This window comes from Pteropus vampyrus, unplaced genomic scaffold (genome assembly GCF_000151845.1).
Source record: "Pteropus vampyrus isolate Shadow unplaced genomic scaffold, Pvam_2.0 Scaffold210, whole genome shotgun sequence".
NCBI lineage: Eukaryota > Metazoa > Chordata > Mammalia > Chiroptera > Pteropodidae > Pteropus > Pteropus vampyrus.
In genome coordinates this window covers 2,352,123-2,378,239 of record NW_011888991.1, presented here as the reverse complement: position 1 = coordinate 2,378,239, position 26,117 = coordinate 2,352,123, and the positions used below count along the sequence as shown (strand labels likewise).

The following is a 26,117-nucleotide window of genomic DNA, read 5'->3' as shown; positions in this document are numbered from 1 at the left end:
ACAATTTCTAGAGAAACTCACTCAAGTTCACCTGATGCGAAGCAGGGAGCTAGTGGGGCATAATGGGCTCTTGCTAGTACCTAGCATTGGGTCCGGGTCTGCAGGGTGGTCTTGGGTGGGATTCTTTGTGCTGTGGCCTGTATAGAATAGACCAAACCAAGTATGCTCTCAAAGGCTGTTTATTAGCCGGCGGCTGTCCTGTACAAAGGAGCAGCCCCGAAATGCCAAGATACAAGATTTTTAAGCCCTAAATCCCATTCTTTATTCTATCTTAAACACAAAGGTCTATTTCTCTCCTATTCATTACCTGTCAACCCACTGGTCAGGTGTGCAAGCAGGGAGTACAGAAGCAGAAAGCTTGTTGTTAGAATGTTATGTTCCTATGGGCGATTGCCTATGTTCCCATGGGCAATAGCCAGTATTCTCATGGGCGATGGCCAAACAGTAATTTTCAGCTTATATACAATTGATTATTTTTCATGCCATGCAAGCAAGCAGGGTTACACAGGCTAAAATTGGCAGTTAGCATATGAGCTCATTGTTACAAGTTCATGATTAACAGAATGTAGTTAGGTGTTCCAGAAACTAGGCCTAAAGTATAGACTTCCTTTGTCCAGTTTCAGGTTTTAATTATCCTTTAACCCTTTCATATTTTAGCGGGCTATCACATTTGGAATCCTGCCATACTATGACAAGTAAATGTTGATGTAAAGAAACGTCCAAACTTGTAGAGAGTTTTTATAAGAGTTTATTTGAGCCAAACTTAACAACATAAGCCAGGCAGCAAGATATCAAATGCTCCCAACTTTTCTGTGCAGGGATCTTGGCTCTTCTTTACCTAGAGGATGGGACACAGCACCTAGTTCTTTCTAGAGTTTCTTTCTAGGAACCCAACTGTCCCAGCGTTTCTGTTTTCTTTTTACCATTGTCCAGGTTATATTTAGATCTCTGGATATCACATCTTCCTAATAGCGGTGATCGAAATGTTTCAGTGGTTCCTTTTCATTTTTCTTCCTCTTTGCTTGAAGTAAAATAAATAGGCTCCATCTCCATTGTTGGAGACTCCAGGCAATTAACTTTTGAGGAGCTGCAGCACAAGTTGCAGATATATGAACCCTCATAGGTCGCACCAAGTTTAACCCCTTACACAGGAAGTTAAAGCCAGGGTTCGTGGTAACTATTCTGTGATTAGATATTGCTTTCCTTTGTTAGGGGTCAACTTTCTCTCCTTTTGAGGCAAAGAAATCCCTTATTACAAACCACTGAAACAATCCTGTTGACTACAAAAGGTAATGAAACTGTTCTATACCTTGAATGTGGTGGCGGTTGCACAATTGTACATATGGGTGTCAAAACTATTGATTACAAAGGCTGATTTTTACTGTACATGTTATACCTCAATTAACAACACCAACAACAATCTCGTTTAGTAACATGGAAAAATGTAGTCAATACTAAAGCAGGGGGGAATACATGAATATGGAGGAGGAAATCAGGAGAATTTAAAACTGCGTTTTGTTGAATGAAGAGATAATTTTCCCCTTTAAAAATTTCTTTGTGATTGATGCTATGAATTTTGGCGCTGCAAACACGTTTGAAAACTTAGATGCGCGTTTATAAAAATGTGTGCAGCTGTTCACTTTATGCACTTTGTTATATATCTGTTAAAAAGTTTTAAAAGAAGCCTTAAAGTTCTGGATGGTGGTCAGAAGGGTGTATATCCAAATGAAAAAAAATCCATCCACTAAAAATTTGTGGTCTACCGCATATTATACCCCAATAAAAAAAAATACATAAATTGAAACTATGTTGCCTCTGTCCTGGACAGGCGGTCAAAGACCTCCAGCGATTGGTTCACTGACTCCCAGAACAGGCCCCTGGCAAGGAGTATATAGGATCTCAGAAGGACCTGCTTCCGCGTGGCCTGCGGTTATGCCGCCTGCTCTGGGGCCCGAGTCCTTCGGGTAGGGGTAAGATCCTGCGAACCTGCACAAAGGCCCACGGCTCCTGGGTACTAACGGTGTTCCCGCCCACGGAGGCGTCGTGGACATCCCCACAGCCCATCTGGAAATCGCCGGCCCTACTCCACTCCTCGCCTGCACTACTGACGTCACCGCCCCGCCTTCCCATCTCGCGCCGCCGTTTCCGCCCGCTCCCCCTTTCCCGGCGTGCGCCGCGGTCAGGCCCCTCGCCTTCGGCTTCTGCCTGCCGCCCCAAGATGGCGGACACAATGAGCCGGCGCCGCGCCGGTTGGCTCTGAGGCGACTGTGAGGAGGAACGGTCAGCAAAGCCTCACCATTCGGTCGGAGGAGCGTTGCGGGAGCAGGAGGAGGGAGAGGAGTCGGCGGCCCGACTGTCGGACGCCCTTCCTCTTGCCTCCGGAGCGGCGCCCGCCCCGCCTGGATCGGCCCCCTCGGCAGCCCGCCCGTTCGCCTGCCCGCTCGCCGCGGGGCCCCGCCCCGGCCCTGCTCCGCTGCCGCTGCCTCCAGCAGCCGCCGCCATGAAGCTGACCGACAGCGTGCTGCGGAGCTTCCGCGTCGCCAAGGTGTTTCGCGAGAACTCGGACAAGATTAACTGCTTTGACTTCAGCCCCAACGGCGAGACGGTCATCTCGAGCAGCGATGACGACTCCATCGTGCTTTATGACTGCCAGGAGGGCAAGTAAGTGCGGCGGTGGCCCTGGGCCCGGTTCTGAGACTCTCTCGTGGTTTGCTCCCCTCCCTGACTCTGGCCCCCCGCCTATTTTGCACTTGCTTCTGCCAGGGCGGCTTTTGCTCCGAAGCAGTCTAGGAGACCTTTTTTCCCCCTTTTCTTTAAAAAAATAATGGTAGTATTATTTTGTACATCTTCGGTCTCTTCTGAGAGCGCTTCTGCTTCACGTGCCAAACCTCACCTTGACCTTGACCTTTAAGCGCCTGGTCCGCCCATCCTGGCCGCAGCAGGTAGCTTTTCTGCCACTCGGACTCTGTAAAAGGTGCCAGTCGGCTCTGCCCCCAGCACGAAACTGCAGAGGCTGCTCTCTCCTACCTCATCCAACAGCGTCAGCTCGCTCTCTGTGCTCTCTCCTCGGTGACCTCGATTCAGCTCTGGCAGTCCGCCCAACCCCTGCCCCTTAGCTTCCCGCGGCCTTTCTGCGTGAGAGCCGCGTGGGTTGCAGTTCTTAGCTGTCAGGATTTATTTGTTGTTCCTCTTTGGGCCCTGTGTCCTTTCTCTTTCAAATCATGCTCTTACTTCCTTGGACCCGATGCTACTTTTTAGCAACATCTGAAACTTACTTTTTGCCAGACACAAACGAACTTGGCTGTCCCAATTCAGACCTGAATGTGAACTTCCCATTAGAACAAAAAGCATCCTATAACAATTTCGTGGTCCCTCTTATGCTTTTAAAGGAAATTACACTTATGGTACATTTAGAATTATCAAAATGTCGAGTCTAGTCTGACCATGAAATTTTCTGCGTTGTTCCAACTCATCTCAATACCCACCACTCCTGCATCCTTGCAAAATGTTACAAGGACAGTATTTTGCTTTTTCCCCCTGGGGACCTTGTCAGCTTCACCTCACCCATGTAAGACTTAGTCCTTGATAAACTGTGAGCACCTTCAAAGCAGAAACTTACTTAGGCTGTGATTTCCCCTCAGCCACCTTCCCCAAGCAGGCTTGCAGAAGTTTGCTTTAATTCAGTGGCTTCTGGTTTTGTCAGACTTCATTTTGTTTCCTTGTTCCAGATCTTATTTTTTGAATCTTTGGGTTTTTCTCTACCTTCTCCAGCTGTTCCTTTTGCCTTTTTAAAAAAACTGATGTCTTCCATAAACTTTCTTTTGTATCTTGTCTCTTCATTTGTGAATTTGGTTATCTAAAGTAATGCTGTTTTGGCCCGAGCTGTAATGTTCTCCCCAGTTTTCTTTTCCCCCCACTGGGGCTCTTGAAAGTATTATGTAACTGGCTCTGGATCTGACTGCAGTATGTGAAAGAGTGGTCTATAGTGGTGGTCCTAGGGGAAGAGAGATTGTTATTAGCTAGATGGATGCTGAGTTATTTGAGTCAATGTTATTCATTTAGTGTATGAATTTCTGTCCACGTCTGGCCACTTGATTTAGCTTGGAAGAGAGTAACGTATAAAGCTGGGGCGGAAGTAGGTTGTGGGGTCCTGGAGCTATAAGAAATTTGAAGCTGGCTTACTTGAAATGTTTAGTGCTTGTGCACAAATTCGAACCTTTCCCTGGAACCTGAGGATAGAAGTGTATATCCTCATTCAAAGGAAATGAAGGTTGTGGTAGCATTTCTTCATAGTTTGTCCCTTCATTTCGATGTTTTGCCAGAGATGACAGATTTGAAGTCTTGTTAAAAGTAAAATGTTAATTTTATGACATTATGCAGTTTATTCACTCATGTAGCATTTTTACATAGTTACAAACACGTAAAAGTTACAGCAATGTTTCAAAAACTCCTATGTAATCCAATAATTGGCTCCATTTGCTCCATCATTCTCTCTGAATGTATTTATGAGTACATTTTCTTCTGAAGCATCAGAGTTAAGTTGGAGGAATCAAGCCCCTTTTCCCCTAAACATAGATTCCTCACAACGTGGTTTTCCTAAGCACAAGGATATTCTCTTATATAACCAGAGCACAGTTATCCAAATTAGGAAATTTAATATTGATAAAATAGTATAAGGCATGCTTTTAAAAATTTTATCAGTTAATTGTGACCTTGTTTCATTGTGATCTGTGGTGGGAGAGTGACCTGGTAGTTCGGAGACTGAGTTCCAGTTTGGCCTTGTGAGCAGATATGTGACTTGGTCACATCACTTCTTTGGATATTACATGATCTTTTTCGCCTCCAGGAGTCCATAATCCTAAGTGATTATGTGAAGAAAAAATTTGCCTCTAGTAGTGTAGTCAAACCATCAATGGAAGAAAAGTGATGTTTCCTTGTAAGGCATAGTAAGTATCTTTATTAGATGGTAATAATGTTAGCATTTGGGAGTTTGAAAATGGCTAAAACAGTATTCTCTATGCTTAATATATTTTTTCAGTTTACTGTCATTTAAACTTTCTTTATAATGGAGTTCATCCATTGAATGACTTTTCAACTTGGAAGAATATGAAGGATATCTGTGGTAGGTGATGTGATGTGAGTTATTCAAAGCAAGGCTTTAATATTATTTATTCATACTTGATCACCAGAATCATAGTTTATGGTGAGAAGCTTACCAAGTATTTGTGAAAGAATATTGTTCCTGGGCTTTGTAAAGATTCTCTGAAATGGATGTAATATGGTGAGATCTTGCTTTCAAACTAGGAAATGATATGAGGTAAAATGTTTCTATTATTAAGAAGAAACCTCAGGTGAGTGTTACAAATTTGAGACAAATAGACCATATGTGACAGGCTCTGTCTTCACTATTGTAGGTATTCTGAGGGTAAGTTTGTCTTTCCAATGGTAGAGGCAAAGTCAGCTATCTTTTGAAAGCAAGCACATGTGTACACAGTCATATTCACTCATTCACTCATTGGTTACCACACAGTAACCCCAATGCAGAACCCAGGACAGTGGACTAGACAAAGTAGACTTTGAGCTGATCTTTCAGGATTGGTAAGAATGTGGATAGACGATGAGCTAGCTGATCTTTTTAGCTGATCTTCCGATTGGTAAGAATGTAGAAAATTCAGTACATTTGAAGTGAGAAGTCTCGTTTGGAAGTAGGTTTTGTGTAGGGAAACTCTTAACCTTCCTGACATTAACAAAAATTGAAACTGCAAATGATTGATGTTTTAAAGTTTTTTACTGAGTCATCTGATTGGTTAGCATCTAGGTTCCAAGAGGATTTTGCACTGACAGGGTTAAACTTAAGTCTTTCTTTTTCATAAATTGGAACTCTTGGTAAACATAGGTACAAGATTTATGAAATCCTCCTACACCTAAATGTAGAACATTATAAGTTCTTGGTTAAATATTTTGATGAGTTCAGTTTCAGCTTGATCTTCAAGCTTCTATAGAGGGGGACATTTAAGGAACTTTAACGAATGGATTGGTATCCTGTAGCTTAGAAATATGTAATTTTACATTAAAGTAAAAAGAAAACAACCAATGGCTGTTTTGCTAGGGAGAGTTAGTTAGGCTTACCTTCCAAAAGGCATAGTCTTTGCTTTGGACCTGTAGGATAGGGAGGATGGATAGCTTCTGCAACAGTATATTACATTAGAGTGGGCAAGCAGTTTTGCATCTGGTTTTAGTTTTGACGAATCATTTCTTCTTGAGGAAAAGCGTAAGTGAATGGCTTAAGGAAAGCTCTGGCCTTGTTGGTTTGACATAGTCCCATATCCATCTTTTTAAAATAATTTACGACCTGTGTTGTTTTGTGTGCCTTTTTCCAAATAGATTGTACTTTTTCTCAAAGCTTACTTTTGAACATTGTAGTAAAGACTGAATTGAGCCCTCAGAAATACTTCCATTTCCTAATCTTGGCATTTGGTGTTCAGAGGTGAAAGCTGTTGTACTTGATTGATTCCATTTGTTTCTTCCTTTTTGGAAGAAATTTTCTTTCCAGTGTTACAGCTTACTAAGAATCTTCACCCTTGCCACATCATTTAAGTTCTTCTCTTTTTATGAAGATTCCAGATTTTGGTGATGGAGGATTTTGATGGTTTTCTTTCTCTGTCCATTTCCTCATCAGACCAAAGAGAACCCTGTACAGTAAGAAATATGGCGTGGACCTCATCAGATATACTCATGCAGCAAACACAGTCGTTTACAGCTCTAACAAAATAGACGGTAAGCAAGCCTTCTTTTTAGGAAGTTATGGCCATGGTTTCTTTTGTTAAATAGTTCATGGTATCTTTGTGACTACTGTTTTGGTGATAGTTATTTTAATTTAAATATTTTCCTATGATGTTAGCAGTGCTAACATTGTTATGACTGAAGAGATGCTGGAAGCAAGCCACTAGTGTTTTGAAGGACTTGAAACAGTATGAAAGGTCTCCAGTTTAGAGTGGAAAGTGAGAATAGGAAACAAATTGTATATATGGTTTGTACTTCTTGAAACTTGAAAGAACACTTTTAGAACAAATGAAAGAATCCTTGACACACAGTAAGTGATAAACAATAGTACTTCCTGTTCAAAATATGTAGATTTGAGAAAAGTTTTCACAAATGCTTGAGCTATCATAGGTTAGGGACCTAGAAGAGTTTTTGGTGTATGCCCAACCTTTTATGGTCTGTGTCATAAAGGATCGTATACTGCCCTTGGTTATCTTTGATTCTGGGGACATTTTTTGATCTGAATTTTATTGCTTTTTCTTTTTTACTTTTAAATAAAGCTAATGTCTTTGAGGGGTAAAGAGTTATTTGTAGAAATTAAACTTGTGAATTTCTTTCTCAAATAAATGGTCTCTGTTTTTACCTGCATTTCGCCTGGGTGGGATAAGTCATTCTTGGTTGACAGATCGTCTTGGTAATTGAGCAATAATATTTACTTTCACATTAGGACTCCTTTTTTTTCTTTTTTTTTCCCCCATTTAACTTACCTTACTGATTTATTGATTGTTTCACTTTTTATAGTAAGATTTTCTAATGTCATTGGACAGAGGTTGCTTAGACTGCTATTTTGGCTATGCCTATCTCAGAGCAGGTGGGCAGAATTCTTTTATCTTTTTTTAAAATGAGATTTTTCTGCTTGTACTTGACTTTTAGTAAGTATATCATTTCTACTTTTAATGCCTCTATTTCAGAAGTGGTTTTCTAAGTAAGCATGCATTTGATGCTTTTGGACAAGAATATAAAACAGTAGGATCCTGAGGAAACATATCTGTATGATCGTCTGCATGACTGGTATATTTCTTCTGGTGGGGTGTTTTTCTGGGTGATTAAATGAGGATTGTCCAAACATGGTGCAAGATGAGGCAAATGTGTGGCACTTGCAGCTTTGCTGCCAGGCCTCTGCTGTTGAGGATGTTGCCTTTCCTGTCTCGAGTGCATCCTGAAGAGTTCCTCCAACGCTTCGTTTCCTTTTGCCTGATTCCAGGCTGAGGTAGTAGTTTGTACAGTTTGAGGGTCTATGATACCACCCGGTACAGGAGATAACTGTACAGGCCACTGCCTTGCCAGGAACAGCGCGCCAGCTACCGAGTGGGGCGGAGAGGATGGCGACGCCCTGCTCATCTCTGAGAAACCAGGTAATGGGAGGAAGCCTTTTTCTGCTTAGGGCAGGTGAGTAGTTCCTAGCAATAAAACAACCAGGAAGACTTTGTAGTTGTCATTCAAAAAACTTGGAAGATGTTTTCAAGGAAAACCATGTAGAGTTCAGTTTTGGAACATACAAAGAGTACCCTTTTCCTTCTCCCAGGTTAAATGCCCTCTTATTAAAAAGTACCCCTGTAAATCACTGGGATGACTTGGTGTGTTCATCCTCTTAGTTCCTGTGTTCTTTTTGCCTCCAGAATGTTCTTTCTATGCTTTCTTTTCTGCATTTTGGCACCATTTTCTATCATCCCTTTCTCAACAATTGTTCCTTATTCATAGTCTTTTCAGGGGCATAGTATTTCCCAGCTCTATTCTTTATGACACTTCATTCCCTTCCCACCACCATTTTTTTGTTTGTTTACTTTTTCAGATAGAATCATTTGGTTTTTAAGAGTGTCTCATTTTACCCAAGCACAAATTTCTGATTATGCCTTCTTTGTTACGTCAAAATCTCACTGCTGTGACTTGTTGGTACAGTTCATGAGTTTGGTATTGAAATGTCTTTAGATCTTTTAAACCCAAATTTTCTTTTTATTTTGGCATTATTATTATTATTATTATTTTTATTTTGGCATTATTTCTTTTTATTTTGGCATTATTATTATTATTATTATTTTTATTTTGGCATTATTTCTTTTTATTTTGGCATTATTATTATTATTATTATTTTTAAACAACTGATGCACAAGGGACCAGTGGGTAGTTGGTGAATTAGAAAAGAAGTAGTAGGACATTACTTCTCTTTCTATTTTGTTTAATTTTAATGTAAATTGTATATCCATTTAACATTCAGATGAGGTCAGGTTGCATCAACATGCCTTTGGAGAATCCTGGACAAAAATATGCAAGTCCAGCCTGATTCTTAGCTTAGTATGGCTGCTTAATTCTTTGAACCTTTTTCCTCAGCAGCCAGATGTTTTTCTTTAAGGCTTGCCATTCTGTAGGCACTAAAACTATTGGGTTTTTTTGAGGGGTGGGGCAGGGTATATTTGCAGAACAAGTTGCATTGTAACTATGCAGAAGCCAAAGATGGATAGTTAACAATGATTTTAAACATTGCTCTATATGCTGTCAACTTAAGAACTCTGCTTTTGAATTATATCAGATCTGTGGTGCCCAGTCTTCAGTTGTGGGGAGAAATTATTCACCAGTATTTATTCACACCTGGCTTGGGTTATGGAAAACAATGAATTCTTTGACCTTTTCAAGATAAAAATGCAAAGTAAATTCCTTTAAAAATAGTAGGATATCATCATGCCTTATTTGTCTTCTTACAGATACTATTCGTTACCTGTCCTTGCATGACAACAAATACATCAGATATTTTCCTGGACATAGCAAAAGGTAAGACCCAAGTGTTATAGAAGTAGATCTTTTATCCCTGAGGTTATTCAGACAATAGAAGAATGGAGAGATTTTATCAGTGAACTAAAGCTAATTCCTCACTGCTGTGTAGTATTCTTAGTCTTGTTAACCCCCTTTAGTAGTCAGCTCTCGATTAACTGAGGTTGTGGAGGCAGGGGTATAACTTCATAGATAAACCGAAATTTTAGTTGAAACGTAATTAGGAAAAAGGTAAAGACATTCAATGGAAACCTAGGTAGTAAAAAGTATACTTAGCATTTAGGAATCCCAAATATCAGCTATCCCTTATATATATGAGGCCTTCTGGTACAGGTGGCCCCCATTTCAGCAGGCCCCTGCTATACATAAACTATGTGAAGATCTTAATGAGGATGCAAAAAAGAATTGTTCTTTGTTACTTTTGAAAGTGAAGCTTGTTTCCTTTTTCTGTTTTGTAATGTGAGCTGCTTCTGTCTTTTACCCCAACCTCCCAGTATTTTTTCCTCTAATTTTTCAAGTTTTGGTTGAATGTTATTTCATTGGATGATATTTTAATCACAAGGGAGAGGGGTATTTCCTCCTGCTTTCATTTGCAAATGTACAGAAACCCAGTACTCTTAGAGTGGTAGAGAACCCTAACAGAAGGTTGGCCAAGAGCACCCTGCACTTCTGATTGGGCAGGGCATTTCTATGTTGGTGAAGATAAGAGGTGGAAGCTCTTGGTTACTGTGTAGTTCACAGAAAGAATGGCTTGTGACAAGTAGATGTTTTTGCTTGTTTGTAATCAAATGAATGTTCACAAATGTACTGTCTGTAATTAACAGTTGATTGCAATTCAGAATTCTTTACAATTTTCTCAGTTATCTAGCCTTTGACCTCCTGTTTCTTAGATGACTTTGTCCCTCCTTTTTTTTAGAAAATCAAAGCCATCCAAAAAGAGGTTTTTTTTTTTTTTCAACTTTTATCCCTTCCACCTAAATTTCTCTCAGAACCCTTTCCTTGAGAGAGAAGTAGCCTTTTTTCCTTGACAAAACCAATCTCTTTCTGCTTGCTTCCATTTACTTAACTGTACTTTTTTGTTGCCTACAAACTTACTTGGCCTTCCTTATCTTAAATCTATCTTGAGACTACCACCCACTCCTTTTCATTGTCAAACATGAAAGAATAATCTGCATACTCCCATCTCCAACTCGGCACACTCATTCACTGTTATAGATCACTCTCTGTCTAGTCCCAGAGTCATCTATGGGACTTTTCCCAAGCTGTTATACCTGCCTCTACTGTCTCTAGTTAAAATCCATTGCCTTGGGCTTTTTTTGTGGGGAGCGTGTTCAACCTCTTAGTCAAGCTTTTTTTTTTTTCTTTGGCATCTGACTTTTCCCATCTTGGTTCTGTTCTTGCTATTGGCCCTTCTTCCTCTTTTGACTCTAAAATAAACAAGGTTCTATCCTTGCTTTTTCTCCTTTTTGATATTTTCTCAAATATCTCCACTGATTTCGCTCACCTCTACTCAGATGGCTTCCCAAATCAGTATCTTTAGCCCATATTTGTCATGAATTCCAGACTTAACTTCCACCTACAGATTTTATACATATTTATGTAGATGTTTCTTCTCTGCCTCCACCTGACAGGTCCTACACTCCCATCATTTTTATGTTCCTCCGGCGATCTCTTGTCTGTCTGCCTGATGTTTCTTCATCTCTTTCTCTTCCACTTCTCCTGACTCAAAGCCTTTGTTGTCTGTTCATTTCCTTTCCCTTGCCTTCACATACACATGTTTTGTTGATTCTACCTAGGTTTAATCTCATGTGTCACTCTCCTACGTACTCCTTCCTTTGCTTCTGTTCTAGCTCATGTCCTGTCAGGTGGAGTATTGTCAAATTCTAATTAATCTCCCCATTCCTCACCATCCTGCATCAGCACCCTGTATTACAGTTCTGACCACTGCACAGCTTCCTCAGGAAGCCTTCACATCTGCCTGCTCCTTCCCTTTGGAATCAGGTTCTCTTCCCTCCGGCTGTGATCCATTTTCCCAGCGTTATCTCCCACTACAGTTCAAGTGAACCGAACATGTGCTTCATGCCTTCCTGTCTTGTACCTTTTGCAAAGGCATCTGTCATTGAAACCCTGTTTTCCACAGGTGCTGCTTCTTCCAGAAAGCCTTCCCTGACTCTCTCTTGTAATTGCCTGGACTTGGCAGTTAAGCTTTTGTATTCCCTGAACCTCTCAGCGAAGAACTTTGTGCCAAGATAGAATTCCTCTGAGCTTTTGATCTTGATACCATGGCATAAAATTACATGTCTATATGCATTCTGCTCACTCTTTTAATATTGCCTCAGCATTCCCAGGAAAATTTGGCTTATAGTATCTTTTAAATTTTTAAGTTGAGTGTTAGTGCACATTAGTTGAGTTATATTGGAAGAATTTGAGTGGGGGCACTTTTTAAGAAAAAAAGTAAATTTTCTCATTTCCTGTTCACGGATTGCATTTTAATTCTTTCTAGTGGAACTAAAACCACCTGAACCCCTTTCAGTGTCATCCAAAAACTTGAACTTCCTCTATTTCTAGATTTAAAAAATCCATTAACAAATGAGCTTTGCAGTTTAACCACCTTTTTACTTCAGACTTTTCTGTCAAAATGAAACAGTACAAAATGTATATTTCCCTTCTAATCTTCATCTGTGATACCAGCTTCTATATTATGAAGTGTTTTGCAGCTGAGCCAGAATGTGGAACTACTCATCCATAGTACCTAGAAGGAAGAGCCATCTAAATGTCCATTTTCATTATACTAGTTGCCTTTGATCATTCCAGATTGCTTGTGTATATGTGTTTCTTAAAATGGCAGTTTTGGTAGAGTGGTTTAGCGTTCACATCCAATTTTTGCAAATATCTTGCTCAACTCCTGTTTATCTCCATGCATTGCAGGGTGGTGGCCTTGTCCATGTCACCTGTGGATGACACTTTCATTTCTGGGTCTCTTGATAAGACCATTCGACTCTGGGATCTCCGGTCTCCTAACTGCCAGGTAATAGTACCTCACAGTTACAATTCAGGTGTTTTCTATGGTAGGCACTATCGTCATCATCATCTCTCTCTCAAGGAAGGAGGAAAGCAGTGGTTCCATTCTGGGATCCTAGAGTCTTTTTAAACTTTGGAGAAAATCTCTTTTCCTGATAGGTAGCTGGTAATTAAGCAAATGCCCTAATCCAGTGCATACTGCATTATGCTCTGTGGCTTACTGCTTTAAAAACAGTTTTCTGGGAGCCTTTAAGCTATAGCTTTTAGCCTTAAGGGATTTTTTTTTAATTTCAATTGTAATTGTACTATACAACTGTACAATTAAGGTTGATCTGAAATCAATTGTAGGAAAACCTGTTTTTTAAAAGCCTCATTTTAGTTAGTTTTACTTTTTCTGTTCTGTAGGTAGGCTGATCTATTTGTGTCCCTTAGTTTTCGTTGGGAAAGGTTAAATTTGTAGTTAAAATTGGTAGGATCCTAGATTCATTAACTTTTTTTCTTATTTCTTTTTTTTAGGGTCTTATGCATCTACAGGGCAAGCCAGTTTGTTCTTTTGATCCAGAAGGGTTAATTTTTGCTGCAGGTGTCAATTCTGAAATGGTCAAACTTTATGACCTTCGCTCTTTTGATAAGGTAAATCTTTGAATCTTTAAGCAGTCTTGATATCATAGAAGTTTTGAAGGGTGAGGTACACATTTAAGAGCCTTTTCTATGGTAGAGGAGGTATATGGTAGGTATTAGAATGTCAGAACAGTAGTTTTTCTGCTTTCTCTAGTCAAAAAGGAATCTAAAGGGATAGAATGAGAGTTGGCTCTGGTGGAAGGAATTATTGATATGCCTTGGGCCTGGAGTTGTTACTTTTATCTTTTGCAGGGGCCATTTGCGACCTTTAAGATGCAATATGATCGAACTTGTGAATGGACAGGACTTAAGTTCAGCAATGATGGCAAACTCATCCTCATCTCCACCAATGGCAGCTTCATCCGTCTCATTGATGCATTTAAAGGAGTAGTGATGCACACGTTTGGGGTGAGCTGACAACATTTGAGCATGGCTGTTTCTGTGCTCATACCTCTTGGGCTGAGAATTGTGTTAGCTGGGGTGGAGACCAGCAGTTATCCCTGACTCACTCTTCGAGGCACGGACTTGCATTTTCTTCCTGCGCGTGAACTTATTTCTCATGGATTCTGAGACATTCACTTCACACCCAGTGACCCAAGTTTGGTGTTTAGATATAAAATAATTCCTGACTATAAACATTTTCTTGCCCTTTTGAATATAGAGTTGTTGAGGGTAGGGGGTGAATTATGAAGGATGGCAGACAGGTTTGGAATCTTGATGGTGCTGTACATGAGGAGGAGAAGGTTTCACAGAAAGGAAGGTGACGTGTATGCTGGGTAGTGTTTCTAGGCAATTGATTTTGTTAATGGCCTTGTAAGAAGAGAACTGTTCTGCTTTTTTTAGGGTTATGCCAACAGCAAAGCCGTCACACTTGAGGCCTCGTTCACTCCAGACTCCCAGTTTATTATGATTGGTAAGCTTCCTTTATCCACCTTGGGAGTTGTTTCTGTGGTACTGTGTATTTATTTATATTATTTTTGTTAGTTTTAACTAATTAAGATGTTATCCTTTTGATAGACGTTTTCAGATTTTTGTGTAGCACAATATGTCAAAGGTATAGCGTCTTTAAAATTATGCTGACTTTACAGTTCTTTACTGGGAACTTGCAGTAATGTTAGTCTTCCCTAAATCGCATTATAGTTAAACTCTACAAGCACTATCTTACTAGTAATAGTAACTTTCTAATGTAACCCTGTTTTCAGTCAATGGCTAGCTGTTGGTAGTGTAGTGATGATATTCAGTAATCTTTTTAAATGAGAAAATGGAAGTTAGAGGGGAAGTGACTTGCCCAGGAACAAATAAATACAGACAACATTAATTCCCCAAGTGTCCTCTTTTCTCTGCCTCTCCTCCCTCTCAATTTCTGCTGAGTGCTGGGTCCTGAAACTTGGCCTCTTTCCAAATGTCAGTGTCTTTTTCCCACTTGTCTTTGTAGTGTGCCTTGAGCTGTTGTATTTTCCTTGATCATTCTCTCAGGTTCAGAGGATGGCAAGATCCATGTCTGGAATGGAGAGAGCGGTATAAAAGTAGCTGTGTTGGATGGCAAACACACAGGCCCTATTACCTGTTTGCAGTTCAACCCCAAGTTCATGACCTTTGCCAGTGCATGTTCCAACATGGTATGTGAACCAATGGGAAATGAAATGTCCTCCATCTGGCGGCCCTCTCTGTGGCTTTTGAGCATAGCAAGCTGTGTTCTGAATAGCTACATTACTAGCAACAGATTCATGCTTCTCAAATGGTGGCTTCCCTGTTTCACCTCTTATTCTCTGATCTCTGGTTGGGCTGGTCTTTCACTTTTACTCTCATTTCTATGATCTCACATCACTTATGAGCTCCCAGGAGATCTTAGGTCAGTTTTTGCTCTGGCTGGCTTCTGGTTTTATGTTCAAACTACCTGGGCTACACTTGACAGCTTTTTGGCTTCTTAAAATATTTTCTTTGAACAAGGCTTTTGGTGGCTGCAACCTTTCAGTTTTCCATTCCTCTTAGTTTATGCTGAATTCCTCAGAAATTCTTAAAGTTGATTATAACTCACCACCTAAGAATTTCCTCCAGGCTCCTGTCTCTCTCTTGACAATACTAGCAGAACAAAGCATCATGAGTCTCTGCCTCTAGTTTCCTCTTGACATCTCCTAAACTCACCTGGGTATTTGCTAGCCTACCCAGAACATGGTGCCTCACTCCCATCCTTTTTAAACTAAGAACACAGTGTCAGAAAAAAATGCAGCAAAACCATCCATTCCAATGCCTCTCATTTTTCACAGCTCAGGAAGGAGAAGGCCTGTCTGAAATCACCTGGTGTATTAGCAGTGAGGCAAGGTTACCCAGACCTCCACCTCCCAGACAGCATTCCTTTTTTCTCTTACCCCTGGGCCACTATGGTGGAAGGTAGACAGTGTGAGCAGGAACCAACCAGCTGACTTTCACATAGGGTGGGGATTATTTCTCCCTAGATAGCCAGTCGATTGGGTCAGGAGGGAGGGCCACCAGCCATAAATCCTCCATCACGGGGTTGAGCTACTTGATGCTATGGGAAGGGGTAAGAAGAACCCTCAGCAGTTAAGAGAGAGGTTTGGCTTTTTAAACTTGATTTTTGTTCTCCTTCCAGGCCTTCTGGTTGCCCACCATTGATGACTGACCTTAATGCTGTTCAGCTGTTTCCGAGGGTGGCCAGCAGGAAAAAACTCAGAGGGGACTGAGATAATAGTGGGATTGGAATATTTGACTGGACTGGAGAGCATCCTTCCACATGGCCCTCCCATGGATGTGCTGTACATCTGCTCAAAAGAAAAAAAATACTTTACTGAGCTTCTTCAAAAGGACTCTTGGTGCGGCAGATTCACACGGGACTCAGATTTTCCAGCTGTCATTGCACTGAGCTCCTCCAGAGGAGTGACCAGACTCATGATTAGGGTATAGTGGGGCCCTTAAGACGCCTTCAGTTTTGAATGTATTTGCTGCTAAGGAGCCGTTGAAGTTGTTAATTCTGCACATCCCCAGTTGTTAATTCTCCCACCCCCATAAATGCATGGGAAGCCACAGTTCTGGTTTTGAGCTGCTAAGGCAGCTCAGTGCCCCTTGCCCTTACCCTGCATGTCTTGTTACTGGGTCTCCCTGTGTCATTGTGGTATAATCCACAATCATCATGTTACTTAGGTGCCAAACATTTACAGAAATAAGTCTTCATATATCTTGGTGTCAGAGATGGACAGATACAGAAAGACCTTGCTTTCCAAAAAGCCTTGCAAGTTAGGTGTTTGAGGGTATGTGATCTAGGCATGCCTCAGGCTTTGAGTGTTGGGTGGGAAAAGGCCCAAGAGGATGAAAGAGAGGGAGGGTAGCAGGTGAGAGTTCCTAGGGCTGGGAGGTTTAGCAGCGACCTAGTGTGGGCCCTTGTCATCAATACAAACCCATGGTCCTTCTGGTTGCCTACCCAGTTTGGTTGTATACAAAAGCAAGGTGGGAGTCTATTTTTGTACATGAGATACAAACATCACACTTTCCTGTGGGCCAGTATTGTGGAGTGAGTCTGAGTTGTTTACACTGATGCCTTCCCTGCCCTCCACAAATTGTGTATATAGTCTCATGATATCACCCCTTTCTCAGCTCCCAACCATGAGCTGGCTCTAGGCCTGTGTTATATGTTATATTTAGCTTTTTTATATATGACCTGGGATTTCTGTTGTTTGTATTTTAGCACAGTGTGTACACCTTCATTTAAATATATCTGTGTGTGCATACATGTATTTGTATGTATGCATATATATAAAATACCTGTCCTTTCTCAGTTTAGCCAAAGGACATGGATTCCTACAGCCCCGGGGAAAGTCAGCATCCTTGCTAATAGTGTTTGCCACAAGTGTTAGTGAGTCTTCTTTATTACATTTTTCTTTTCAGGAGACTGAACGAAGCATAGCTTCAAGTGTTTGCTGTTCCTGTGGCAGCTAAGTGAGGGTCTTGGGATAACTCCCTTGTGTTCCTCAAGCCGCACTTTGGGGCCCTCTCTGCAGTATTAGCCCCCTTTTTTTGCCTGGTGATGGCTCTGTCTTGTGCCTATATATGTGTGACAGTCACTTTTGCATGACTTTTGTGTCTGGCTTGCAGTATTTGGGGACAGGATGCTAGAACCAGGGCATTTTCAGTTTGTCTGAGGCTTCTTTACCAATTACAGGTCACTCCTGTTTACCAGGTATGTCTTTCTTGTTTTTTTTTTTCCTTGCCTTCTCTTGGGAGAGGGATGGGTCCTGATCAGGGTAGAGATGAGCTGTGTCTGGCTCATGGCCTTTTCCTCCCCTGCATGGCCTTCTTAGAGCAGGACGAATGGCATGTTATTTCACTGAATTCTCAAACATTAAAAGCAGATAACATTCCTTGCAGATCCAAAAACAGACTCAACAAGGTGAAGACTTGCCCAAGAGTACATAGCTGCTAGGGGAGAATGCAAGTCATTACTGCCTCTGTTTAGCAGCTGGAATAGGCTGTGAATTGCTAGCAATTACTGTTTTTTTTTTTAAGCAATTTTACTTTTTGACTTGCTCCTCAGACTCGAAGGGCAAGGGGCATGCATCTTTCTCAAATGTAGACTAGAATCGGCAGCTGCTGCAGTGCTGCCCATTGTATAGCTCTGCCATCTCAGAGTGGAGGGACTTTTAGAAACCAAATGATCTGAGCTGTTGCTGCCTGCTCTTGGTTTTCTAGGGTAGAAAATTCATGGGAGGAATAACTGTTCAGAGAGTGCTTGGAATTGTGGGTTAATGAGAAAGGCTGTGTGATCAACATATCTGTAATCAGAGTGGCCACCCAGCATGACTTGCCTGTCAGCAGGAAAATGATTTATATTGAGCTCCTGTGCGTCCAAAGGAAGTACCATGCCCTTTGAAAATATGCACTGCATGGCCTCTTATTTATGGGGACCTGTGGCTGCAGAGCTGGCTCTTGAGGAAGGAAAGGGAAAAGATGTAGCTAGAAGTGACTGGAGTTGATGTGGTGGTGTGACTAGGCAGAATAAAGGAAGAAGTGAGGCTGTAGGCCAGAGGCTGAGGGCTGGGGCTATAAGGATGCTCTCAGTGGGAGCCAGAGGTGCTTGAGTTCTCAGGGGGAAGGGGGCTGCCCACCATACTCTCAAGAGGTTAAAGCCACCTTTTTCTATGGGACAATACCGACAATACCACATTGCTCAAATGACCAGCCATTGGGGTTTTATTTTAGAAAAAACTTTCCCATTGAAATTGTAATTAATGCTTATTAAGGAAAAATTGGGAATTTAAAAAAGAATCAGTTTGACTTTCAAATGCTACCACTGTTAATCTTTTGGTGTTAAATGTTCCTCTAGATATTTCTGTGTGTAGATTTTTGGTGTGTTTACATAGTTGTCATTCTACTGTATATACAATTTTATGTCCCTTTTGTACTTAACATATAAACATTTTTTCCATGTTATCTGTCTTAAACAGAATTTTATGGCTGCAGCCTCTTCCATTTAGTTTCTGTAGCATTGACTGGTGCCTAGAGTTGGAGGGAAGGATGGGTTGTCTCCTGGCTCACACTGGGACTCGCTGTAATGCCGTATGGATGGATTGTTGGGCTCCTTGGGACTGCCCTTGATTCCCTGGTGACTAAGGCCTGTGGGCTGGTGGGAGGAACCCCTATACCCAGACTTCAGTGAACAGTTACCTGGGTCTCCTCAACCTTAGGCTCTAATAAGCAACCATATGGCCAGAAATGAGTAATTGGGAGAGGCCAGCTTGAGCCAACCTTGATCTTCAAAGACTGCATCTGGCATGTTCCTTAGGCTTCCTTTTCCCGCTATTACCTCAGCCCTTGATCAGATTGGCAACCTCTAGCTGAAATAAGGTTTGTCCTACAAGGCCTTGGCTTCTGCGGGGCAAGGCTAGTGGGGTCTCTTTGAGGCTCCTACACCAGTTATGGCAGATGCCCCGGCCATTTGCTTGGTAGTAACCCATCGCCTGGCTGGTGCATTGGTAACTCTTTGTGCCTTTTCTCTTCCTAGCCCTCAGACCTGCAGGACCTGCTGCTTCCTCTTTCCTGGCTCTCTGAACCAGAGAAGACAGACTTGGGCCTGTCACTTTGCCTATAGTCACTGGAGGTTGGCCAAGGACTCTGGGGCAGCAGAGGGAACATCCTAGTTTGTGAGTGGTAGGTCATGAATATAGGATAATACATTGTTCAAGGAGGAAGAGACCTCCTCACATCCTGGTCCGAGGGCTGCTGCAAGTGTTTGGCTCTGCTGAGAGACATGAACACATAGGTCATTGTAGCTGCCCCTGCAGCAGTTATTCCTAACAGTTTGTCTTGCTTGCTGTTGAGAAACCCACTGTACCTGCTCCCCAGGCTTCAGCCTTTGGTGTGAGGAGCACAAGAACAGGCAGTGGGCTGGGTCAGAAGCAAAGCAAGCAGGCTGTGAGGGTGAGCTGCTTTAGCTGTTTATGTGGGTGAGAGGCAGGCACAGGCCGCTGCCCACAGAGTGGCGGAGGGTGGGGGAACTGCTGAGGAAAGAGGAAGTAAAACTCCTGCAGGCTGGTAGGGCATACTCCTGCATTTGCCAGCTGCCTAACTAGAGTCCTGGAGAGGTTGCCCAGGGCTTCTGAGGCCATCTAGTTTGTCAGGACCCAGCTCTGGACAAGATGTAGGCCCAGAAGTGCTGGGCTGTGGAGTATGACTAAAAAGTGAGAAATTTTGTAGTTTTTTCTATCTCTTCCCTGAAGAATGTATAAGAAATGAAGTCTAAAATGAATTGATGGGCAGGAAAGAGGGTCTAAGAACCTCCTTAATGGGTTACTACATGAGTTTTACCATCGATTCTGAGGCCTGTTGGCTCTTGTCCTTCCTGGCTGCTGTCTAGGGCTGTGAGTTGCCTAGTAAGAATTCATCTCAGATGTTAAGTAGGAGAGGATCGGGGAGGATCAGGGAAGAGTTGGGTAAGGCTGAAATCATGAAGGTGGCTGCTTGTAATTGAACAAATACTTACCCAGCATCTTAACATTGGCAAATGCCAGAAGATGATAAAAATAGTCTTGTAGGAAGTTGAGGAACTAATAAGCTGTTTATCAAAACAAGCCCTGGAGCCCCAACTGACTTTAGCTAAGTCTAGCTTTATAGAAATTTGCATTCAAAAACAAGTTAAATGGCAGCCAGTCTAGTATCTCCAGCTCAGAGCTCACAGATGATGGTAGAGACCTTTATGTTTCCTGGACAAAAATTCTCACACTGGGGCTCACCCCAGGCTTGGAACTAAAGAGGCCACAGAAAAAAAAACTGTCTTGACTATGCAGGCTTGCAAGGTGAAGCTAAGACTGATTCTTTGGAAGGTAAAAGAGCAAAAGGTATACTGTAATGCCAAGCTGTACAGCAATTCATGATTCACAAGGATTCTTCTGCACACAAACATTTAATCATTGGGAGGTAATGGGGAACAACAAAATGAAGGCATTAACGAGGCATCAGCCTAGGGTGGGGCTGGAGCTTGGAAGGAACAATTGAGGCTAGGCCAGAGGCAGGAGCAGCAATACAAGAGCATTTCCCGTTCAGCCAACTGGGGCTCCTCTTGCCCCCTTTTGTTCTCCCCCAACTTTAGCCCCAGTGCCTGTGCCTTCCCTCCAGTGGTAGAGGAGAGTAGGGTAGGGCCTGAGCAGGTCTCTCCCCAGGGGCTGCTTCAGGATGACTGTTCAACAGATATGAGGCTGCCCCCAGCTTTTCATAAGGCATCCTGCATGGGCTTTGGGGGTTGTTGAGTAGATACCCTGACATTCATGGTTTGGAGACTTGGATCCAACACAGGCTATCTGTCCCTCTTGCATCTTTGGCCAATTCCTTTAGTCCAGCTGTCCTTATCTGGGAATAATATATTGGGTTGTGAAGAAACCTTGTGTGGGTATCCTAAGGTGTACAGTGCCTCTGCCAGAGGGTTGTCATTATTGATATTAGCACTTTTCCCCTGCCTGCCAAAGAGGGGACCTGGGGAACAGGGTTCTTACGCTCTTCAGCTCTGACTGCCTGGTATAAATGTTCCCCTTGAAATGGGTTGGGGTAGGGGTGAGAGCCCTGGGCTGTGTCTGGGAGCAAGGCAGGCAGGCCTGCTGTTGACCATGGTGGGGGGATGCCCCGACTGTATCTGACCCCGAGTGCTTCTGGGATGTGGTATCTGAATCCTCAATGGCCATTGCTTCCTTGGCCCTGGCTGTACAAAGGAATCACGAACACAGAGATATCGTCGTAGGACACCTGCCCTTCCTCTGTGGGATCACCATTCTTCCCCTGTGTGCTGTGTATCAGCATTTGGGCCAGCTCCGAGAACCTGTGGGGACCATCCTGCAGATGTACTCTGGGGCCAGAGCAAAGAGGCAAGGCCAGCCCTCAGGGAGAACATACTGCACTGGGCTAGACACTTGGGGACCCAAGCAGTGCATTCCAACTTTGGGGCCAGGTAAGCAACAGGCCTAGGAGGGCCACAGGTTGCACCACAGGAGCCTGGACCCAGAGATTTTTGGGACCCACCGTCATCCCCACTCCCTAGTATTTGAGACAGCACCAATCCTGACCACCTGCCCTGAGCCAGGCTCATCGTCAGTACTATCTTCTTAGCCATAACTGCTTGGTGTTGCTGCTGGCAACAGCACAGGCCCAGGCAGGTACCCAGCAGTTATAGTACCTGTGTGGGTCCTCTTGAGTACCAAGAAGGAAGCTCCGCACCATCTGTGCCACCTGCTCATTGGAAAGGACGTCCCAGAGACCATCAGTTGCCATGACAACCACGTCCTCCTCTTGTAGCTCCAGCTGGTCCATATCCAGCACTGTGACCTGCAAGTTAAGCCTGAGGATCCCTCAGCATTCCTTTCCCAGCTCCCACCAGCCTCACTGTATGCCTTTTGGGGCAGTTGGAAGCTGGGATGGGCTGTTGCCCCCTCACCTGTGGGACAGAGAGCAAGAAGGGCTTGAGCTGAATGTTTGTGTCCAGGACTCTGAGCTGATGGTCTCCCAGGCCTCGAGAGACGGCCAGTGTTCCCAGTAACCGAGCCTGGGGACAAGGGAGGTGTGAGGTGAGAGCAAATGCACAAGTAAAGCAGAGGTGGACTGTGGCCCTTGGGAACCCTGGGCTGAGGGAGAAACATACTGTGGCTTTGGAGCAGACCCCAGAACTTCAGCCACAGCCACCAAGGGACAAAGGCACTCCCACCTCTGCATGGGCAACTGAAGAAAGATTCTTGAAGGGGGCCATTCACTGACCTGTCTACCCTGTCCGTGGATCAGTGGGTACTTGAGATCTGACTTCTCGACACACTTGTAGCTCCTACCAGGAGAAGATCCAGCATCAACCCAGGCCCTATTCCCTACCTCACCCCTGACCCTGCCCAGTTGAAGGAGACTGCCCCAGGCCACACAGCTGGGCCTGGACCCCAGGGTTCTCCCCACTGTGTCTCCCCACCCCCACCTTGCTCACCAGCCGTTCATGTGGTGATCCCTGAACAAAACCTTCTGCCCCAAGTCATCCCCCTTCAGTCGCCGAGGGAACTCCAGTCGGGTGAACTCACCAGCAAGGAGCTCAGGGTAGACAAAGGCCTGGGGTGGGGAGGTCATGTTCAGATCAGGCTCCCTCTGATGGCCCTGGACCCAGGAATTGGGGCTCCACAGCCTTCTCTGTCAAGGGCACCTACCAGCTGCTGGATCCTCTGCCGCTCAGTCTCCGGGGTGAACTCAGAGCTCAGGGGCCGTACCTCATCTCTCCGTACCAAGATGGCCCTGATGGGATTGAGGAGGAAAGGGAGAGGTCTGTAGCCCTGCCTCCGACCTCACTCATGGGCTCCTTCCTGCTGGCCCCTCCTTCAACCACCAGGGGCCAATTCTGCCCATGCCAATCCCTTCCTTGTTCAAAGCCTTTCATGAATGTCTACAGCCTGTAGGGTAAAGACTCAGCCCTTCAGCCTGGCATTTGAGGTCCCCACTCTCCCTGGCATCTGCTGTCCACCCTCCTACTCCACACATGCCAGGTATACAAACAGCTCAGCCAGTTAATCTCCATTCCTCCACTTCCTGCCCCCTTTCACTGTCTCCACTGCCTCTGGTGCCTGTCCTGCCCCACCCACCCTGCCCACCCTCCAGGGCTCACTTACCTGCTATCCCCTGCATTGGCCACATACAGCTTTCCCTGCAGGGACACAGCCACCAGGGCTGTGCATCCACCCACTTGGCCTGCTGCCTCCAGCTCCCGACCGATCACCTCATCCTGGGGCAAACCAAGGCCACTTGAGGGGCTGTTCCTGATCCCCACCCTGCAGTTCATTCCTCACCAGCAAGCCTGGCAGTCCCAGTCCAGTTTCTAGCTATGACTCTAGAATCCCTGTAGTTAGGAGATCTGGATGTATCGCGTGGGGAGGAAGGGAAGTCCTATTCAAAACAAGAAAGGAAACCAGGCCCTGCACCAAGAACCAACTGGATATGCAATGCGATGATGCAGATAAAAGCACCTAGAACATAGTAGGAGTAGGCACTGGAAAAATGGGAGGGGTTATGATGACAATGATGACCATTAGTAAAGAATGAACCAATCCAATCATGTCCTCCCAATTCAAAGATCCAGGGTGACCACCATTCTGTGCAGAGATGCCTGGGGACAAAATCTTCCCTTCTTTCCTAGTTAAAGGCCATACTTACACATTCCTGGAAGGCATTCTCCAGGGCCCCAATCACCAAGTCTTCTGTCTTAATGCCCTTTTCCTCCACAAATTGGGGGTCACTGGGACAGATGCAGCGGCCGCTGAGGTGCATGGGGGGCTGAGTAGCTACCATGCCTTCTACTATGGCCGCCAGCTGCCGGCGCAGACAGGAGTGCAGGGTGTTGGCAGCTAGGATAGCTGCAGCTGGACCGCCGTGCCCATCAAACAGTGCCCAGTAATGACCCGTCAGGAACTGTACAAGAAAGGCTCGGTCTCAGGCTCTTCTTCCTGGTTTCCCTAGTTGACCCCTGGCCTAGCATGGGGCACTAGGGCAAGAACCTCCGCCTGAAGTCCTGGACCCCAATCTGTAAGAGGGGGTTGGACCTGAAGTCCTGGACCCCAATCTGTAAGAGGGGGTTGTGCTCACCTCCTCTGGGCACAAGGTCAACCACTCCTGGTCCTCTTCAGCCCCAAACTCACATCTCTGGATGCATAGCTTCCCACAGGCAGCTTGATCTTCATTGAACTCAGATTTCTCTGCATTGATGATCCTGAGGCCAGGAGGTGGTCAGTGACCCTTCAGGAACACACCCGTGTCCCCGTGGGCACAGAGACCAGAGCTGGTGCAGAGAGGGAGGAACCCTCCCTCTGGGGCAAAAGTCCCTACGCCGTCCCTTATACCTCGATAAAGATGGTGTAATTTTCCTAACTGTTAAATGACCTCCTGACCAAGGCAAAACTCAGGGCCCAGACCCCCCTGGAGCCTACCTGCTGACCAGGGCTGGGAGGTAAGGATGGGGCTGCCTGGGAAGATCTGGGGCTCCCTTGCCTATCCCCTGCCCCATCTCAGCCAGAATTCCTGCCTCACACTGCATATTCCGTAACAGGGTGAGGTGTGTACCGGGCTGGCAGGGAGGGGATGAGGTGGGTGGAGTGGTAATCTCGAAAGCCCAGAAAGTTGGCATTTTACCCCGTTTCCCTGTCTCATGTTGGAAGCCCCAGGGGTGCAGGTCCTTCTCGACTTGCAACCCTCACTGAGAGAGGTTGGAGTCCCAAAGAAAAGGCCGAGGTGGGATGGGGGGAGGTTGTCCAGAGTCCAGAAATGAGGACAAGAGGGAATTATCCACAAGGTTGGGGGAGTGGGTATCGCTCACTCGGTTTTGCTTGTTTTCTAGCTCGGCCCAGGCCCTCAGGCTGGATCAGCAGGGGTCGGGGTCGGGGGTCCTAGGGCAAGGGTCGCTGGAGTGGAGAGTGTCGTATGGGGGTTGCTCGGGGCTGGGGGACACTCACTCTGCGTAGCCTGCGTTCCAGGGCAGCGTGCGACTCCGCGCCGGGCAGCGCACGGGCCGGGCTTCCGGGAGGCTCGGCGCGTCGGCTGTGCCGGGGCAGGAGCCCGAGCCGCGCAGGAAGCGGGGCCGCCGGTAGGGTACGGGGCTGGTGTGTGGCCTCGGTGGCCGCGGCGCGGGCAGCGGACCTTTCGGCAGGAAGCGGCGCCGCAACCAGCCGGCTGACATCGTGCGGCCGCAGAGGGCTGCCCTCGGGGCGCCAGGAGGGGAGGCTCGGCGAGACACCACCCGGCCGCCCTCTCCTGGATGGAGGAAGCGGCCAGGAGGCGGGGCTGAGCGGAGTGGTGACACCCCCAAACCCCCGCCTCGCCCGGGAGTCCGTGTGCGCGGCCTGGGCCCAGTAGTGCTGGCTTGTCAAGCCTCATAACAACTGTAAGAAGCAAACGCTGTTACTACCCCACTTAAAGTGCCAGAAAATTGAGCCCCAGTATGGGAAGTCGCTTGCCCTGTGTCATACAGTAACTTGAGCAGGCTAATTGTTCACCCACACGTGTGGGGCATTAACCTTCGAGAGTGAAAAGTCCCTTCTTCCTACTCAAAGAGGCTGAGGGGGTTCAAAGCGTACCCGGGGCCTCCAAGATGGGTCAGTGCCCATGGCAGAGCCTCGGGCTGCCTCCTGCTGGGCCCCAACCTTACGCAAGGGTAAGATGGGAACAGGATGTCCTTAGAGGTGTCAGATTGACTGACACGTTGAGTAAGAGTCTGAAGAGCACACTGTTTCCTCAAGTGTCCTCTATTCATCACCCGCCCGACCTGGCACCCCCTACCCCCAGATGGGGCTTAGTGTCACACTGGCTTTACTCATTTTGAGACCGCTGCCACCCTTGGGCCAGTTTCCCAAATGGCTGCCACTCCAATCAGGATGTCC

General features: G+C 45.0%; 2 protein-coding genes across 3 annotated transcripts; one reads left to right on the top strand and one right to left on the bottom strand.

Moving 5' to 3' along the window:
* The first annotated feature begins 2,014 nt into the window (after window positions 1–2,014).
* On the top strand, window positions 2,015–18,688 carry WDR82 (WD repeat domain 82). The gene is made up of 9 exons (XM_011372556.2): window positions 2,015–2,661; window positions 6,680–6,777; window positions 9,522–9,588; window positions 12,517–12,616; window positions 13,126–13,242; window positions 13,483–13,638; window positions 14,074–14,143; window positions 14,707–14,849; window positions 15,842–18,688. Exons 1-9 carry the CDS (start codon window positions 2,501–2,503, stop codon window positions 15,869–15,871), a joined length of 942 nt encoding a protein of 313 aa, XP_011370858.1. The 5' UTR covers window positions 2,015–2,500; the 3' UTR covers window positions 15,872–18,688.
* A 1,934-nt stretch (window positions 18,689–20,622) lies between these two features.
* On the bottom strand, window positions 20,623–25,504 carry PPM1M (protein phosphatase, Mg2+/Mn2+ dependent 1M). Of its 2 annotated transcripts, none has more exons than XM_011372555.2 (10): window positions 25,194–25,504; window positions 24,331–24,454; window positions 23,902–24,156; window positions 23,361–23,473; window positions 22,905–22,989; window positions 22,691–22,809; window positions 22,477–22,540; window positions 22,160–22,267; window positions 21,902–22,050; window positions 20,623–21,547 (listed from the first exon to the last, which is right to left on the bottom strand). In XM_011372555.2, exons 1-10 carry the CDS (start codon window positions 25,415–25,417, stop codon window positions 21,403–21,405), a joined length of 1,386 nt encoding a protein of 461 aa, XP_011370857.1. In that variant the 5' UTR covers window positions 25,418–25,504; the 3' UTR covers window positions 20,623–21,402. The 2 variants fall into 2 exon arrangements, with proteins under 2 accessions (XP_011370857.1, XP_023393797.1); XM_023538029.1 differs by having other exon boundaries at window positions 20,623–21,084.
* Window positions 25,505–26,117: the final 613 nt, after the last annotated feature.